We start from the raw sequence: 15633 nt of genomic DNA, 5'->3' as shown, positions 1-15633 counted from the left end.
CAAAAAGAGTACAGCGCTCACACGAGATGCTCACACTATTTCAATAAAGAGCTTTCCCTCTTTAAAGCCTCACAATATGAGCAACCGCTTCCCAAAAGTTAGTGGCACATTATATCATGTTTTGAACATACCAAATTGCCCTCTGTCCCGTTACATAGATGCGTGCCAAGCTTTTACTGGCATTTCGACTAGGGTGCTAAAAACCGATCGACCATGGTTATACAGAGAGGTATAAAGTAACGAATTACAAATACTTACGTTGCTGTAATTAACTACTTTTTCCCAAGAATTTTACTTTTTATTGTGTACATTTTAAGTGATGTAACTACTTTAACTGTGCTATATTCCCACCGTCTGTGTTCGCTACTTCCGTCCTGATTTTGTTTTTATCTATCAACATGATTGACTAGGGAGTCTCGTGACTCCCTTCCAATGAAATCACACGCAAAAAATTTAACGGCTGGTCTTAAAATATACAAGAACTAAATCAATGTTGAACATGGTATCTCAAAAGGAGGACAATGCCGCCCCCCATGTGCTACTTAAAGAAATATTTCACACAAAATTGAAAATTCTCTTATTATTTACTCACCATCATGCCATCTGTCTATGACTTCCTTTCTTCAGAACACAAATTAAGGTTTTTAGAAGAATATTTCAGCTCTGTAGGTCCATTCAATGTAAGTGAAGGGGTGCCAAAATGTTGCCACTCCAAAAAGCACATAAAAGCAGCATAAAAGTAATACATACAACTCCAGTGGTTTAATTCATGACTGCAGAATTGACAGGTGTGGGTGAGAAACAGATCAATATTTAAGTAAATTTTTGATAGAAATTCTTCTCTCTGCCAAGTAGGTGGCGATATGCATGAAGATTATGAATCACTAAACACAAGAAGAACAATATGAAATTTAAAGTGGAGATTGACTGAGCAGGGAGGAGAATTAATAGTAAAAAAGGAATTAAATATTGATATGTTTCTCACCACATCTATCATATCACTTCTAAAGACATGGATTAAACCACTGGAGGCACATGAATTAGACTACTTATATGCTGACTTATGATTTGTGGAGCTTCAGTATTTTAGCACTGATTCACTTCATTGTATGGACCAAAAGAGCTGAGATATTCTTCTAAAAATCTTAATTTGTGTTCTGCAGAAGGTCATACACATCCAGGATGGCATGAGGGTGAGTAAATTATGAGAGAATAATTTTTGGGTGAATTATTCCTTTTTAAGCAAAACGTAGCCCCTGTTCCAAACAACATTTCCCATGCCTGCTCTACCTCCTCTATTGTGCAGGACATGACGTGCCATGTGATCCTGCTTATTTAGCATTTTTTGGCATTCCTTGCATTGTTTGCACGTTTTATGCACAATGATAATGCTGTCGGCATTAAGGGAAATTTAGACTCTACGCATAAACTGATTTTCTCAATACTCACGAGCTACTCTTTTAACTCTTACTTGAGTAGTTTTTAGGTCAGCTACTTTTACTGTACTCACACTAAATTATTTGGGAAGTAACAGTACTTCAACTTGTGGATGATTTTTCAGTACTCTTTCCACCCCTGGATATACGATCCAATTTGCATGCGGCTGCCCCGTTTCAATGGTGTTCTGTCTTCCACGGTTCCATCCGAAGACGATATTGGTAACTGAACATCTATAAATTACTGAATGTACACTTAAAGCACAAATCAAGAGCTGGTTGAAAAAAGTAATTACACACAAACACTTGGGGTATGAAACAGTTCCTCCTTTATTGAGCCGCACTCACTCGAGATCGCTTATTTACAAGGCATGCCACATCTATACGAGAACCAACTGACTATAAGACATCATCAATAATTAATGATCAATAACACATACATCAGCTCTGAAGGAGACAGAGGGATGTGGAAGAAAAAAGATACATCAAATCTCATTGTTTTTTGTCCATGGCAGATATGTTTATTTGATCATTGTCTTAAATGAAACAATGTTATTCTTTAGGGAGTGTGATGTCATTGTCAGCCTCCCCCTCTGATTGGTTAGCCCCTCTGGCTCTAAGCCAGCAAGCAGAGTTAAGCAGGGTTGTCATAGCAACCCATTAAACACTGGTTGGGGGGATAAAAAAACAAGAAAAAAATATAAAAAAAAATTCATAGCATTTTGAGGACGAGGGAGTGGGGCAGACAGAATCACATTATTCAAAACTAATAACAACTCCCCCCAAGATGTGTGTTGTCTTTTTATAATAGTGTCCTTTGAGATAGTCATTTACAAGTTTGGATAAAAACAAGGTAATTTCTGTGAGGGTCTGAAAGGGAGAGAGAGTGCTGCATACATCGTTGTGAAAGGGAGAAGAGGAGGTAATTCAATTCTGTTCTCATTTCAGCACACACTGTAAATAATGTGAACTTTTCACCTCTCAAAATGCGACCCTTTGTAGGAAAATTCCTGAAAGTTATGAAATATCCATGAATAATGATCTCACATACAGGTGAAACGATCATACAAGTTCTCAAAGTCTCACACTTTAGGCGCACACACACACACACCTTTATTCTTTCTCTGTATCACATACACTACCACATATACCCAAACACACTCACACACACAGGGGGTGGCCACAGCCTGAGAACCCCAGCACAGGTCACGTAGGGTAGAATAAAAATGCAGGTAGAGTCAGAGATCAGATGAGTCCTCGTCTCTTCTTGTAGTCCTCCAGGTTGAGAGATCGGCGTGGTGCTCCATCTTTAACAGGCAATGAGTTCGAACTCACCGCCAAAGATTTTGCTTCTGTGAAGGATATAGAAAGGAAAGTCCAATCAAGTCCTACAGAGTCATATACCAAATATTAGACCCTCCTTTGAGGATCAAATTCATAAACCCATTTAATTCATGCACTGTTTAAAGGAAGAGTTCACCCAACAATTTTAATTCTCTCATCCTATACACACCCTCATGCTAACCCATTGGTTAATTCCATGTCTTCAGAAGCATTAAACAGATCAATATTTAAGTCCTTTTGTACAATATATTCTCCTCCCTGCCCAGTAGGTGGCGATATACACAGAATGTGAATCGCCAAAAACAACAAACAAGAACTTTTGAGAGAAGAGTGCTTAGGTGGGCTGTAAAAAAAGAGGAGATATATAGTAAAAATAAATAAAAAGGACTTAAATATTGATCTGTTTCTCAACCACACCGATCATATTGCCTCTGAAGACATGAATTTATCAACTGGAGTTGTTTGGATTACTTTTATCCTGCCTTTGTGCTTTTTGAGCTTCAAAGTTTTGACACTGTCACATTGTATGGACCTGAGATATTCTTCTTAAAATCTTTGTATTCAGCAGAAGAAAGTCATATGCATCTGGGATGGCATGCGGGTGAGTAAATGATGAGAGGATTTTCATTTTGGGGAAAACTATCCCTTTAATTCTGTTTTCCTACTCCATAGTGCTTTAACCTGAAGTTTGATACAAACACAATTTATAGACCCGAAAGCTTGGCACAGCCTAAACCTCTGCAAACAAAAGGTTTATGATTTATTATTGCACTTGATCACAGACCATCAGGCACTACCACTTCTCTAAATTGATGTCCTCTCCAAATTTGAGGAACACTTACCAGCATTAGGAACCTGTAAGTCAATTTTGACATCAAAGTCGTGTACTTTGAAAAGGTCCTCAGAGAGGTCGCTGGTTTGCTTGGAAACATCTTTGTCTTTCTGGCTAGCCGGGCCCTGCACAATAAACAGTTTAAACAGGTGAATTCTGGGTCAGAGCAGGCTTGTGTTGCTTGCTTTGGGCTTGTTTGTGTCTTTGTTACCTGTATGTTAGCCAGCTGGCTGTTGTCTTGGCCTGAGCCTGAACCATATTTCTGGTTAAGATGAGCCAGAATAGCGGCGTGGACTGAGGGATCTCTTGCCTGAGAAAGAAAGAGAGAATGCTGTTTTTTAAGAAACAAAAAAGAAAGGCTAATGAGTGTAGGAGCGAAGCAGCATTGACTGAAGGATTGTCAACTGAGGCCTTACAAGATAAGTTGTCCATTTGTGAGGAACGAAGACAGGCAAACTATGTACAAGTGTGGATGTGTGAGCATGTGAAGTTACTATAGCTGTGTCCAAAAACGTACTGAGCTGCCTCGCAGTCTACCGCTAACTTATCCAAATTTTAGGAAGAGAGGATATGTGTGTGTTTGAAGTTATGGAGTAGAAGCTAGCCTTACATTGGACACCATGGTCGGTTTACATTGCCTTCTGGTGAATGGATCCATCTGCTGGTTCTTGGCGTTCTGTCCCTCAGCCTGATAGACAAACAAAACATTTCAGATTCCAGAATGTTTAAGATTTTTCATGTGTAAAATCCTTAAAGAGACGAACAGCTCAAAAAAAGCCTAACAAGAAACACCTACCACCAGAGCCTTCTCAGATTCCACAATGTTCCAACTCCGATTTCTCTGGTTGATATAACTGGGGAGAAAAAAAAAAACCCGTATTCTGGGTTCTGACTCCTTTTGACCAAGGAAATTTCCTTAATTTTTTTTATTGTTTCAGATTACTGGATAAGGATAAAAAAAATATTTATATATATATTTTTTTTAAATAGAGATTGCACTCACAAAGAGCAATTTTTAGCCGACAAAATAATTTGGAGATGAACATAACCAGAATATGTTCACTAGGCCTTGGAAATTTAAGACTAAGACTGTTAAGAATAGGGGGGCAGAGACATAAAAAGAGGGGGCACTCTGAAATGAAACCATACATAATCATGACAATTAAAATGTAAAGTATAACGGTCTTGTCTAACTAAAGGCGGGTGCACACTGTACGATTTTGGCCACGATTCTGCCGTCTGAGACAAATTTCAGGAATCCTAAAGGATTTCTCATCGCAGGGCAAAATCGGCAATCTTACAATGTTCAGTGTGACATGCTCACAGACGGCCGATTAATAGCCTTTGCGATGAAAAAATGCTCCTCCATGGTGGGTAAATTTCAAAGTTTCGCTTCTATTCCGCAACACTCCCGTAATGTGAGTCACATTCACTGATCGGGACCACAGTCGGCTACTATGTATATTGTGCAGTCTGACATAACGTTGCACAGTGTGCCGTGGCGATATCAACATGTTCATATTGTACAGTCTGACAAGCAACAATTGTAAAGGACTATTATAAATCGTGTGTGCACCCGCCTTAACTAATAACTGGCTGTCTTAGCCCATCACTTCAGGGTACACTAACCAGTCATGTTTTAGATTTTGCAATCAAAGAAAATAGGGCCTACTAGGATCTATTCAGTGTTGAGCAAGCTCTTCAGAAATGTAGCTAAGTTACCAAGTATTCTACTTCAGAAAAAAAAAAGAAGAAAAAGAAAAAGAAAAGCTAACCCAAAACTGACAAGCTGTAAGCTACTACAGAGAGCTAAATCCACTACAAGCTACATGACTAGTTACTAATATAAGCTACTTCATATTATTTAAATATGAAATACAAAACAACAAAAAATAAAATCAGCTGCAGTTTCATTTTATGTGAATTTATTTGAAAACAAAAACAGCTCAAAAAGAGGTAGTCTACAATGTGGTGTTATCGGATGGTAATGTCATGGTACTTTGATAAGTACTTTGGTACTGAATTATTAGCTTACTTAATTATTATAGTGCAGTATATATTCATATATTATATTTTCTTTGTACTCCAAGGTACAACAAAGAATACCACAGTACTACCATGTTACAAGTAATGTCAAGACGGTAATATCAAGCTACTTTTTCATGTACTGTTCTTCAAAAGCTGCACGTGCAGCAATTGAGTTTAATAAAGACTTTCTTCTTCTCTGGCAAACAAAAAGATGCAGTGTTGGTTTCAGTTTTTTGAAGGTACTGAAAAAATTCGACCTCATCCCGTCACCATCACTGAGGAAACCATTCCAAATGATTCAGTGAGTCAGTTAGCTGTATGATTGAACCACAAACGAACCATTTCAGGCCCTTTGCAAACCCATTCGAATAAGTCACTGAAAAGAACCAACTCAAACATGTTTCAAATGAATCGGACATCTCTAGCTCCGATTCTGAACAGCTCACAGGGCATAACAGATACACTACATGCTGAAAGTGAACTGAGTTGGGAGTAGTATTTACAAAGTCATTTGTATTTTTATTGCCATTTCTGCTACTGGCGAGAATGGCAACCTCTTCCTCTTTTCCACTCTTTATTACCATATTTACGAGTTATGTTTGTGTTAGTTGACCAAAAAAAAAAAAATGTATAAGGACAAGAATTTAAACCAGGTCTCTAATACACTGAACAAAAACCTGCCACTGTACCATACAGTCACAACCACAAGAAAACTAGGTAACTCTTATTTATCATTGATGCATTGTCAATGTAGAATAACAGTTCTTTTAAACTGAGGTTTAAAATCACAAAAGGAAATTATGCGGACCAAAGTTAGGGAAGAAAAAAGAAAGGAATTTAAATTAATTCCTTGGCTTATGCTTGGGGGGGCAGAGGGATCATTTGGGTTATTATATGACTATTATATTTTAACGTTTGTTCTAATGTACAATGTATCATAATTAATCACAAATAATCACAGAAAACTGTGCGATTAAATAGTCAAAATCTTTTATAAATTCACAGCCCTAATTCACACTATACAAAAAAATATCAACTACTTATTATTATTTAAAGGAGAGATGAGATGATTTTTGTAAGTGCACAAAGATGTGCATTCATGTAAGTATTCATGTATTTGTGTGTTTCTGACCTGATGGCAGAGATATTTTTGGTTCTCTGTCGGTCAAGTGCTTCTGCTCTCTCCTCCAGCTCATTCAACTGATCCTGCAGTAGTTTCACCTTCTCCCCATCACCACTCTCCTCAGCCATGGCCTTTACACACAAGTCACACAAATTAGCGCAAGACAACATGTATGCAAATAAACAGGCATATTCAGACAAATCCAAGTGTTCGACAATATCTAAAAGATTACAACCTTCTCCTTAAAAAGTTGTGTTTTCTTCATGGCGTAGTTTGGTGGTGCCTTTCGGAATCTGTCTTTCTCTTTGACAATCTGAAATAAACAAATATAAAAGGGAAATCAAAAAACCTCACATTATTTTATTTTCTCCACAATTTGGAATGCCCACTCCACTATAAATCCTTGTGGTGGCATAGTGACTCATAGTGCCACTCGTAGTGAAGTAGTGACCTCAATCTGGGTGGCAGAGGACAAATCTCAGTTGCCTCCGTGTCTGAGACCGTCAATCCGTGCATCTTATCACATGGTTACCGCGGAGTCATAACGCGTGTGGAGACTTCGCGCTATTCTCGGGGCATTCACGCACAACACACCACGCACCCCACTGAGAGCAAGAACCACATTATAGCAACCACGAGGAGGTTACCCCATGTGACTCTACCCTCCCTAGCAACCAGGACAATTTGGTTGCTTGGGAGACCTAGCTAGAGTCACTCAGCACACCCTCGATTTTAACTTGCGACTCCAGGGGTGGTAGTCAGCGTCTTTACTAGCTGAGCTACCCAGGCTCCCCAAAACCTCACATTATTAATACTGAATTAAAACTGATAAACATCACAATTGGTTGCATTACGGACATCAAGAAATGACATCAGTGGAACTCACATCCTCAATGTCTTTGTCGTTGAATTTATAGTTGACTGCCTCCTTGATGGACTGCTCTTTTTTGGTGATCTCATCCAGAGCAGGAAGCTGCATTCCTGCTAAAATCATCTATGGTGCAACAGTTACCAAGGTTACTACTAGACATGCATATCCCAAAATTTTCCGGTATGACAGTGGTTCTAAATTAAACCTAAACCTTTCAACAATCAGGGGAAAAAAATTCAGCCCATAATATAATTTTGCTCAATAAAATGAACTTAGTTGGTATTATAAATTGATATTTGCTTACTCGTTAATAGAGAGCGAGCAGTGCATATTACTAGGTTTTATTTGCTTTAGGTTAAACGCAAAATACACATTTCAATCTCACCGCCTCTTTCCATTTCATAAACTCGCTTTCAGTAAACTCTTGATTGGACACAAACTCAAGTCTGAACACTCGTGTGTCGTTTCCATGTCTGCAAACATAAACATAAAAACACATAAGTAACAGACCACAAATAGAAGAGATGAATGAACGGAAAATCTCTTTTCCTGTGCAAGCTTACCGGAGCTGAAGGCCTTTATTTGTCCGTGTGGACCCGAGCTGATAAATTTTTGCTGTTTCCACCACGTCAATGATTTCAGCCACCTGAGGGATTTCATTTCATAAATGCACTCACAAATCAATTACCATTTTAGAATGTAAAGAGTGTTAACAATTTCAAGAGAAAGAGAGTTTAATTTTTCACTGACCCTATAAACAGGTTTGCTGCTGCTGTTTCCAATGCCAATCCGAACAAAACATCCAGTAACGGTTTTAGCAAAGAACGGCATGTGACACCAGCGCTCCAGTTTGTGCCGGGACAACCGGATCCGATTCAGCTCATCTGGTAACGTCACCGGCTGGGACTTGGGTGGAGCATCCTCTTTACTGAAGCACAAGAATATAAAAACAAGCACAATATAAAATACAGTCTGGTCTCTAAAGTTGGCATCTAACTGCATAATTTCAGCTGTCATAATGGCAGTAATTAATATGTTTAGAATCAAGGAGATCGATGATATCTGCTAATACTTACTCATCATCTTCATCAAAAGAAGAAGATCTTGAGCTGCGGTCACTCTTTACTGAAGACTTGTCGTCATCATCATCATCATCTTCCTCCTCCTCTTCATCGTCTGAGTAGACCTCACTTGTCTTCAGTGGCTGCCTTTTGGCTATGAGCTCAGCTGAAAGGTCACATGTTACAGATCAGCAATTGCTTGTAACATTTTCCAATTTTGTCTTTTTGATTGTGAAGTGAAATTTCATACCGGTTCTGTTTTTCCTCTTCTCTCTTTCTGCTTTCAGCTCTTCCATGGCCTGTGACTTCTTGTCCAGCTTCTCATCTCTCTTGATCCGTCTCTCTTTGTTATGGGACATCACCTGCATGAAAAGACAGTAAAACCACATGTGTGTAAGAGCATATTTGTGTTTCTTTTAAAGGATGGGCCTATTGGCTGGAGGGTTTACTCACCACCTGAGTGTCAGGGACCTGAGACAGTTTTCTCCTCTCCTGCTCCTCTTCCTGCTTCTTCTTCTTCTCTTCCTTTTCCTTCTTCTTTGCCGTCTTCAGTTTTTGCTTTATTTCAAACCTTAGTTGGACAAAAACATTGTATGGAGACATTTAGTAATGAACATCTTTTCTTGAAAAATTATTTATCACAATGCTCCCTCTAATTTGTGTTCTTGCTAAGGAAAATCTATTTCCTTTAAAAAACACCCCAAATATCAACCCATGCAATGTTCACTGAACCATTGTCTACAAAGAATTTCTTACAATGAAAAATCATGCAATGGTAGAGCCACTATTTGAGGGTGTCGTGTTTTATACAGTACATAAAATCATATTGAAATCTGGAGGCAATACATTCCTACTGTTGCATTTCTGTCTCTTTGCCAAAAGTAAAATCTCGAGAAAGATAATTTGTTTTGTCGAGATAACTGTTGTTATGTCAATATCACAACAGAAAAAAGTTGTGATCTTGAGAAAACAATGCAGAAAAACTGCATGGCATCTGTATGTGCTGTTCTAGGATGCAGAATGAATCAGTGTATTTCCTCACAAGATCTCTGAAAGCTTCAGTTTCATACTGAAAATCACTGCACATGTGTACAGTATGGTCCTTTCTTATAATGCTGATTGAAGCAATGTCTAGCACCCCCAACACATTTCTGAAGGATTACAATAATTTCAAATAACTGGAACTTCAATTATGCTGTCATTCAAAGCCAGATTCAAAATCAGAAACCCCTCTCACCTCCTCTTTAGGACTTCTCTCTTCTCTATACGGTTGAAGAGCTCCTGTTCTCTTTCTTTCTCTGTCATCTGCTCCAAACGGGCTCTGTCCTCCTCGTCTCCCATCAGATCATCTCCGTATCCATCCCGGAAAACCTCATCCTCTGACGACGAGTCAGAATCAGAGCTGGAGGATGAGCTGTTACTTTCAGAGTCCGACACCTCACCTTAGGAATCGTAAAGGAGGGAGGAAAAGTTTAAATTATTAATTTGTATTCATTTCATCTATTGTTTATTAGTCCAGTTTAAATGTTGAAATGAAAAAAACAAGAGGAAGAAAAACTGTGTGTGTATACTGTAAACTTGGCCTGTGCCGATGGAATATATCCATGGGTCCATCTCAATCAGCTCCCTAGCTCCATATGTTGTGAATCTGTATATTGTGACTTGAACATGATTTGGGCACTGCAAGGGTACTGATCCACTGAGTAGTGGGACACTTATGACTCAATTACCTGCGACACAATTACGAGGTCGCACTTTTAAACGCAGCTGTATAAATGAAATTCACTATACAAATGACACTGTTGTGTGCTTTAGGTGTAGATGGATATTAAAATGTACAGTGTTATTATGAAATATAAATTATAAAAGTGTATTTGAAATCTTTCTAACAACTCTGTTTAAAAGATTGTTTCACATTAAGTAACATTATGGATGAATTCTGGGAATTTTTTGGGAGCGAACATTTCATTGTAGTTGAACGATTTTGAGATGAAATGGCCGACTCCCTGATAAGTGCCCTGACTACCGTACTAGGGAGCAGATTGAGATACCACCACAGATGAAGTCAAAAGTTTACATACACCTTAGCCAAATGCATTTAAACTGTCTTTGGTCAGTTAGGATCACTACTTTATTTTTAAGAATGTGAAACGTCAGAAAAATAGTAGAGAGAATGACATATTTTCTGCTTTTATTTCTTTCATCAAATTCCCAGTGGGTTAGAAGTTTACATACACTTTGTTAGTATTTGGTAGCATTGCCTTTAAATGGTTTAACTCAGGTCAAACATTTTGGGTAGCCTTCCACAAGCTTCTCACAATAAGTTGCTGGAATTTTGGCCCATTCCTCCAGACAGAACTGGTTTAACGGAGTCAGGTATGTGGGCCTCCTTACTTGTACATCCTTTTTCAGTTCTGCCCACAAATTTTCTTTTGGATTGAGGTCAGGACTTTGTGATGACCACTCCAATACCTTGACTTTGTTGTCCTTAAGCCATTTTGCCACAACTTGGCATGCTTGGGTCATTGTCCATTTGGAAAACCCTGGCTGATGTCTTGAGATGTTGCTTCAATATATCCACATAATCTTCCTTCCTCATGATGCAATCTATTTTGTGAAGTGCACCAGTCCCTCCTGCAGCAAAGCACCCCCACAACATGATACTGCCACCCCCATGCTTCACGGTTGGGATGGCGTTCTTTTTTTGATGGTCATTATGGCCAAATAATTACATTTTTGTTTCATCAGACCAGAGGACATTTCCAAATAGTAAGATCTTTGTCTCCCATGTTCACTTGCAAACTGTAATCTGGCTTTTTTATGGCGGTTTTGAAGCAGTGGCTTCTTCCTTGCTGAGCGGCCTTTCAGGTTATGTCGATATAGGACTCGTTTTACAGTGGATATAGATACTTGTCTACCCGTTTCCTCCAGCATCCTCACAAGGTCCTTTGTTGTTGTTCTGGGATTGATTCGCATTTTTCACACCAAACTACATTAATCTCTAGGATACTGAACACAGTATGATGGCTGCGTGGTCCCATGGCGTTTATACTTGCGTACTATTGTTTGTAAAGATGAACGTGGTACCTTCAGGCATTTGGAAATTGCTCCCAAGGATGAACCTGATTTGTGGAGGTCCACAATTATGAGTCCTTGGTGTATTTATTTGGATTTTCCCAAGATATCAAGCAAAGAGGCACTGTGTTTGAAGGTAGGCCTTAAAATACATCCACAGGTACACCCCCAATTGACTCCAATTAGCCTTGGCTATTTGCCTAAAGACTTGATATAATTTTCTGGATTTTCCAAGCTGCTTAAAGGCACAGTCAACTTAGTGTATGTAAATTTCTGACCCACTGGAATAGTGATATAATCCATTAAAAGTTAAACAATCTGTCTGTAAACAATTGTTGGAAAAATTACTTGTATCTTGCACAAAGTAGATATCCTAAACTACTTGCCAAAACTATAGCTTGCTAATATGAAATCTGTGAAGTGGTTAAAAAACTTGTTTTAATGACTTCAACCTAAAAGTATGTAAACTTCTGACTTTATGTATATACCACCATTATTTTTCTCAAAATATTGCATCAACACTTTAGATAGTATTGCTTTTTTTTTATTTATATTTGCATTTATATTATTTACTACAGTTTAATTAATGAATAAAAACCATCTCATTGTGGTCAGTGCTGCTTCTATTAATCTGGACAAGTACTAAACAAAAACACTGGACAAAAGTGAAGAAAAAAAACTATTACGCAAGAGACATTGAAAATGATGTCCCAGATTCACACTCTCTTGTAGACACTTTATCTGTGGCTTAGCACAATTTAATTCACAATACAACTATGATATCATGATTTACTGAATTGTGATATATATCCGTGAATTATATCATGAGGTGGTTGCCGAATTTCCAGCTTGTAAGCACAATGCTGGCCTGTGTGAAAAGTCCAGGTTTAAAAACCACAGAAACTAAAAAAAAAAAGAGACCGGAATTAACTAAGACAGCTGCCTTACCCTCCTCTGGAGCTGAACTCTCTGCTGAACTGTCTCCATTTGAGCTGCCGGAAAAAGCAGCCTTGCCCTTTTTTTTCTTCACTGTGTTCTTCTTCTCCAGCCCTTTGCTTGGCTTCCCCTTCTTTTTGGTTTTAGTACCTCCAACAGTCCACTAACAAATCAAAAGAACACATCCAGATGATTTTTAATTCAACAACAAGTTTGAAGATGGTTCAAGCTAATTTCACGAGTATATATTTCAATACCCAGTGTTTTAAAAGTCAGGACTAACTTGCAATAATGAAAAGAGCTGCATACCTCATCATCACTGTCTGATGTCTCAGAGTCTGTGGAGGCAGCAGGTTTACTAACAGGCTCTTCCTGTTCATCAGAATCCACACGCTTTCTCTTTGCAAGAGACAGCAGCTCCTGGAGGCAATGAGCACAGGTGAAGATTAGACTAACAATTATGCTATTTACACAGGTTACTGTGCATGTCATTATCAAATATGAATTCAAAGTGTACACTCTAATAAATGACGTATCCCATTAGCCTATATACTGCACATTAAAAAAAAGAACTTTCACTCTCATCAGTTTTACTCAATCCTTCCATGTTCATATTACTCAAAATGTTCATGTAACCAAGGGAACTTAAATTAACGGAGTTGATTCCATTTTTAAAAAGTGTCTTGTCAGCTTTACTTAATCCATGTGTGTTGGGACAACATGTATAGTTAACCGAAACTGTGCAGAGGATTTCTAGTGCCCAGCATGCTTTGCTTGTACGTGCGTAAATGTTCAAATTAAGGGTTATTTTTGTTTATTGTCGCAAAATGAATATAAAGGGGGGAGACTTGTTTGTGTCTAATGTTTTGTTGTGTTGAGATTCAGAATCTGTTATATTGTAGTTTGTGGTGTTACAATCATGGTGAAGAGTGGAGTTTGAACCTAGGTTAAGGACAAATACATTTTGAGTATTCTATATATTGCTTTATCCATTGAGCTATTGTTGTGCAAACCATAGCATAGTGACAAAGTTGCACTCAATAATGCTTCCCACCGGCATGTATTTAGCATGCTAGCATTTCATGTCACTAGTTAGCATGTCACTAAAAGACTATAATTAGAATTATTTTTTACATGACATTTTGTTGAGTTTACTTGATTTAGTTAGGTTCCCTCTCCTTATAGTACTTATGTTGAAATTACATGGTTATTTTAATTTAAGAACCATTTATGTGGAACTACTTTTCATGACTGTATCAAGTTCAATCAAAGAGTTATTTCTTTGAGTGTCTAGTAAAAATAAAATAAAAATGCATCATAAACCGTAATACCTCATAAATTGTGATTCACAAGGCCTCTAACTAATATTGATACTCAAATACTCAATACTTATGAGTTTGAGATACTCAAACTCAAAGCTCTTCCTGCAGAGACAAAGTGGCAGCATAAACACTAATAATTTTGTTGTTATTAATATTAAGAACCTAAGACACTTGCAGTCACAAAAACAGATTTTATTTTCTCTCAACAGTCAATCATTTTAATTTAACCAGTATAACTGTGTCCATGTGTCTGTCAGGGTGGCCGCTTGTGTTCTAGTACTATAGGATAAAATTAGCCCATAACACAGAGGGATTTGGCATAGCTTTAACTCAACGGTCTCAATGCTCGGACATCCACTATCCGATTAAACAGTTTCTGTTCATCTCACAGCACAGACAGATGCCAAACCACACTGAGGTATACAAAAATTGCCAAGCCATACTGTGACATGGGTTTCAGTGTGTGAATGTTTACTTTATTCTATTTTAATATAATTTTTTGCTTTTAAACTTTATCCACATTCTTAATTGGACTCATTCAAAACAAGAGACAACAGAAATGGAGCAGTTGTATTGCTGTCAGTATTCACACTGCTGTGAATGTTTGTGTTGTGTCCTGCTTGGATGTTAGTTGTCTAGCACTAGCTGTAATTTGTCAACACCAACGAAGTGAAAACAACTAGAAGTTACAATTTGTTAGAAGCCGCGGTATAAAGAACTAACCACCAATAGGGGCGCCCAATGGCCCAAACAATATACATTTATATATAAAAACATTTTTACCAATACCAGCGATTGAAATTGACTTCCTTTTGTTTTTAGAATACAAAAAAGTATGCTGTCTTCATAATATTATAAATTACAAATTTAAGCATGCATTTGTGAACAATGTAACAACGCAATAAGCATAATATATTTATCTTAAAAATAGACGTATAGCTATAAACAGAAGCCAATATCAAGGCAATTATAATTTATGCTGAGAAAAGCTCGATAAAACAGTACACTTTATTGCGTCTCCAAAATATTTGTTCGCATTTATCACGTGACTTGCAACGACCCAATCAGAATTCCACTCTCTAGGCCGGCTGAAGAGCGGCGTTTCCGAAGCGCCTGTCCGCTCTAGGTTCTCGTATTATTTCTACAGCAACAACCGAAATAGAACTTTAGCCGCGGCAATCTGACGTCATTAAACAGAAAATGATCTAAACTCACCGGGGCACTTTAGTAAACCTGAAATGCCCGTGACAACAAAAAACACATAAAATATAAACATTTTTCATGTGGAATGGTCCCAAAACCAACGTGACGTGACCACACAGGCCCCTGCTAACTAGCTAGCTCTCCCACATCACTTAGCATGGGAATTCAAAACACACATTCCATTATGACACCTTTTGGGATCGGATTCACATAAATTATTTTCCTACCTGATCCAAATTATCGTCGCTAGCACTATCCTCCGAGTCGGAGTCAATCACGACCCGACCTTTCCGTTTCTTTACATTCACCATCTTTAGCTGCCTGGCTCCCCTGTGTGTGTTTGTGTGTGTGAGTGTGTGTTTGTGTGCGTGAGAGAGAGTAAGAACAGCAACGCCGCACTCC

General features: G+C 38.1%; 1 protein-coding gene across 2 annotated transcripts; it reads right to left on the bottom strand.

Moving 5' to 3' along the window:
- Positions 1–1749: 1749 nt before the first annotated feature.
- On the bottom strand, positions 1750–15590 carry LOC127618273 (RNA polymerase-associated protein RTF1 homolog). Of its 2 annotated transcripts, XM_052090647.1 has the most exons (18): positions 15459–15590; positions 13016–13126; positions 12719–12869; positions 9933–10137; positions 9149–9266; positions 8946–9057; positions 8711–8861; positions 8385–8562; positions 8198–8280; positions 8020–8107; positions 7650–7757; positions 6999–7076; positions 6773–6894; positions 4409–4466; positions 4223–4300; positions 3824–3922; positions 3623–3737; positions 1750–2788 (listed from the first exon to the last, which is right to left on the bottom strand). In XM_052090647.1, the coding sequence occupies exons 1-18, from the start codon at positions 15540–15542 to the stop codon at positions 2682–2684; spliced, it is 2046 nt and encodes a 681-aa protein (XP_051946607.1). In that variant the 5' UTR covers positions 15543–15590; the 3' UTR covers positions 1750–2681. The 2 variants fall into 2 exon arrangements, with proteins under 2 accessions (XP_051946607.1, XP_051946608.1); XM_052090648.1 differs by lacking the exon at positions 4409–4466.
- Positions 15591–15633: the final 43 nt, after the last annotated feature.

This window comes from Xyrauchen texanus, chromosome 24, assembly GCF_025860055.1.
Source record: "Xyrauchen texanus isolate HMW12.3.18 chromosome 24, RBS_HiC_50CHRs, whole genome shotgun sequence".
Classification (NCBI taxonomy): Eukaryota; Metazoa; Chordata; class Actinopteri; order Cypriniformes; family Catostomidae; genus Xyrauchen; species Xyrauchen texanus.
The sequence above is the reverse complement of the archived record's forward strand: the minus strand, read 5'-3'. Positions and strand labels throughout refer to the sequence as shown.

Excerpts from the sequence above, each read along its gene's own strand:
- LOC127618273 (XM_052090647.1), bottom strand. The coding sequence starts at position 15,542 with ATGGTGAATGTAAAGAAACGGAAAGGTCGGGTCGTGATTGACTCCGAC. Across the intron at positions 9,058-9,148 it reads AGGTCCCTGACACTCAGGTG|GTGATGTCCCATAACAAAGA; the intron begins GTGAGTAAACCC and ends CTTTTCATGCAG. Across the intron at positions 8,862-8,945 it reads GAAGAGGAAAAACAGAACCG|CTGAGCTCATAGCCAAAAGG; the intron begins GTATGAAATTTC and ends GTGACCTTTCAG.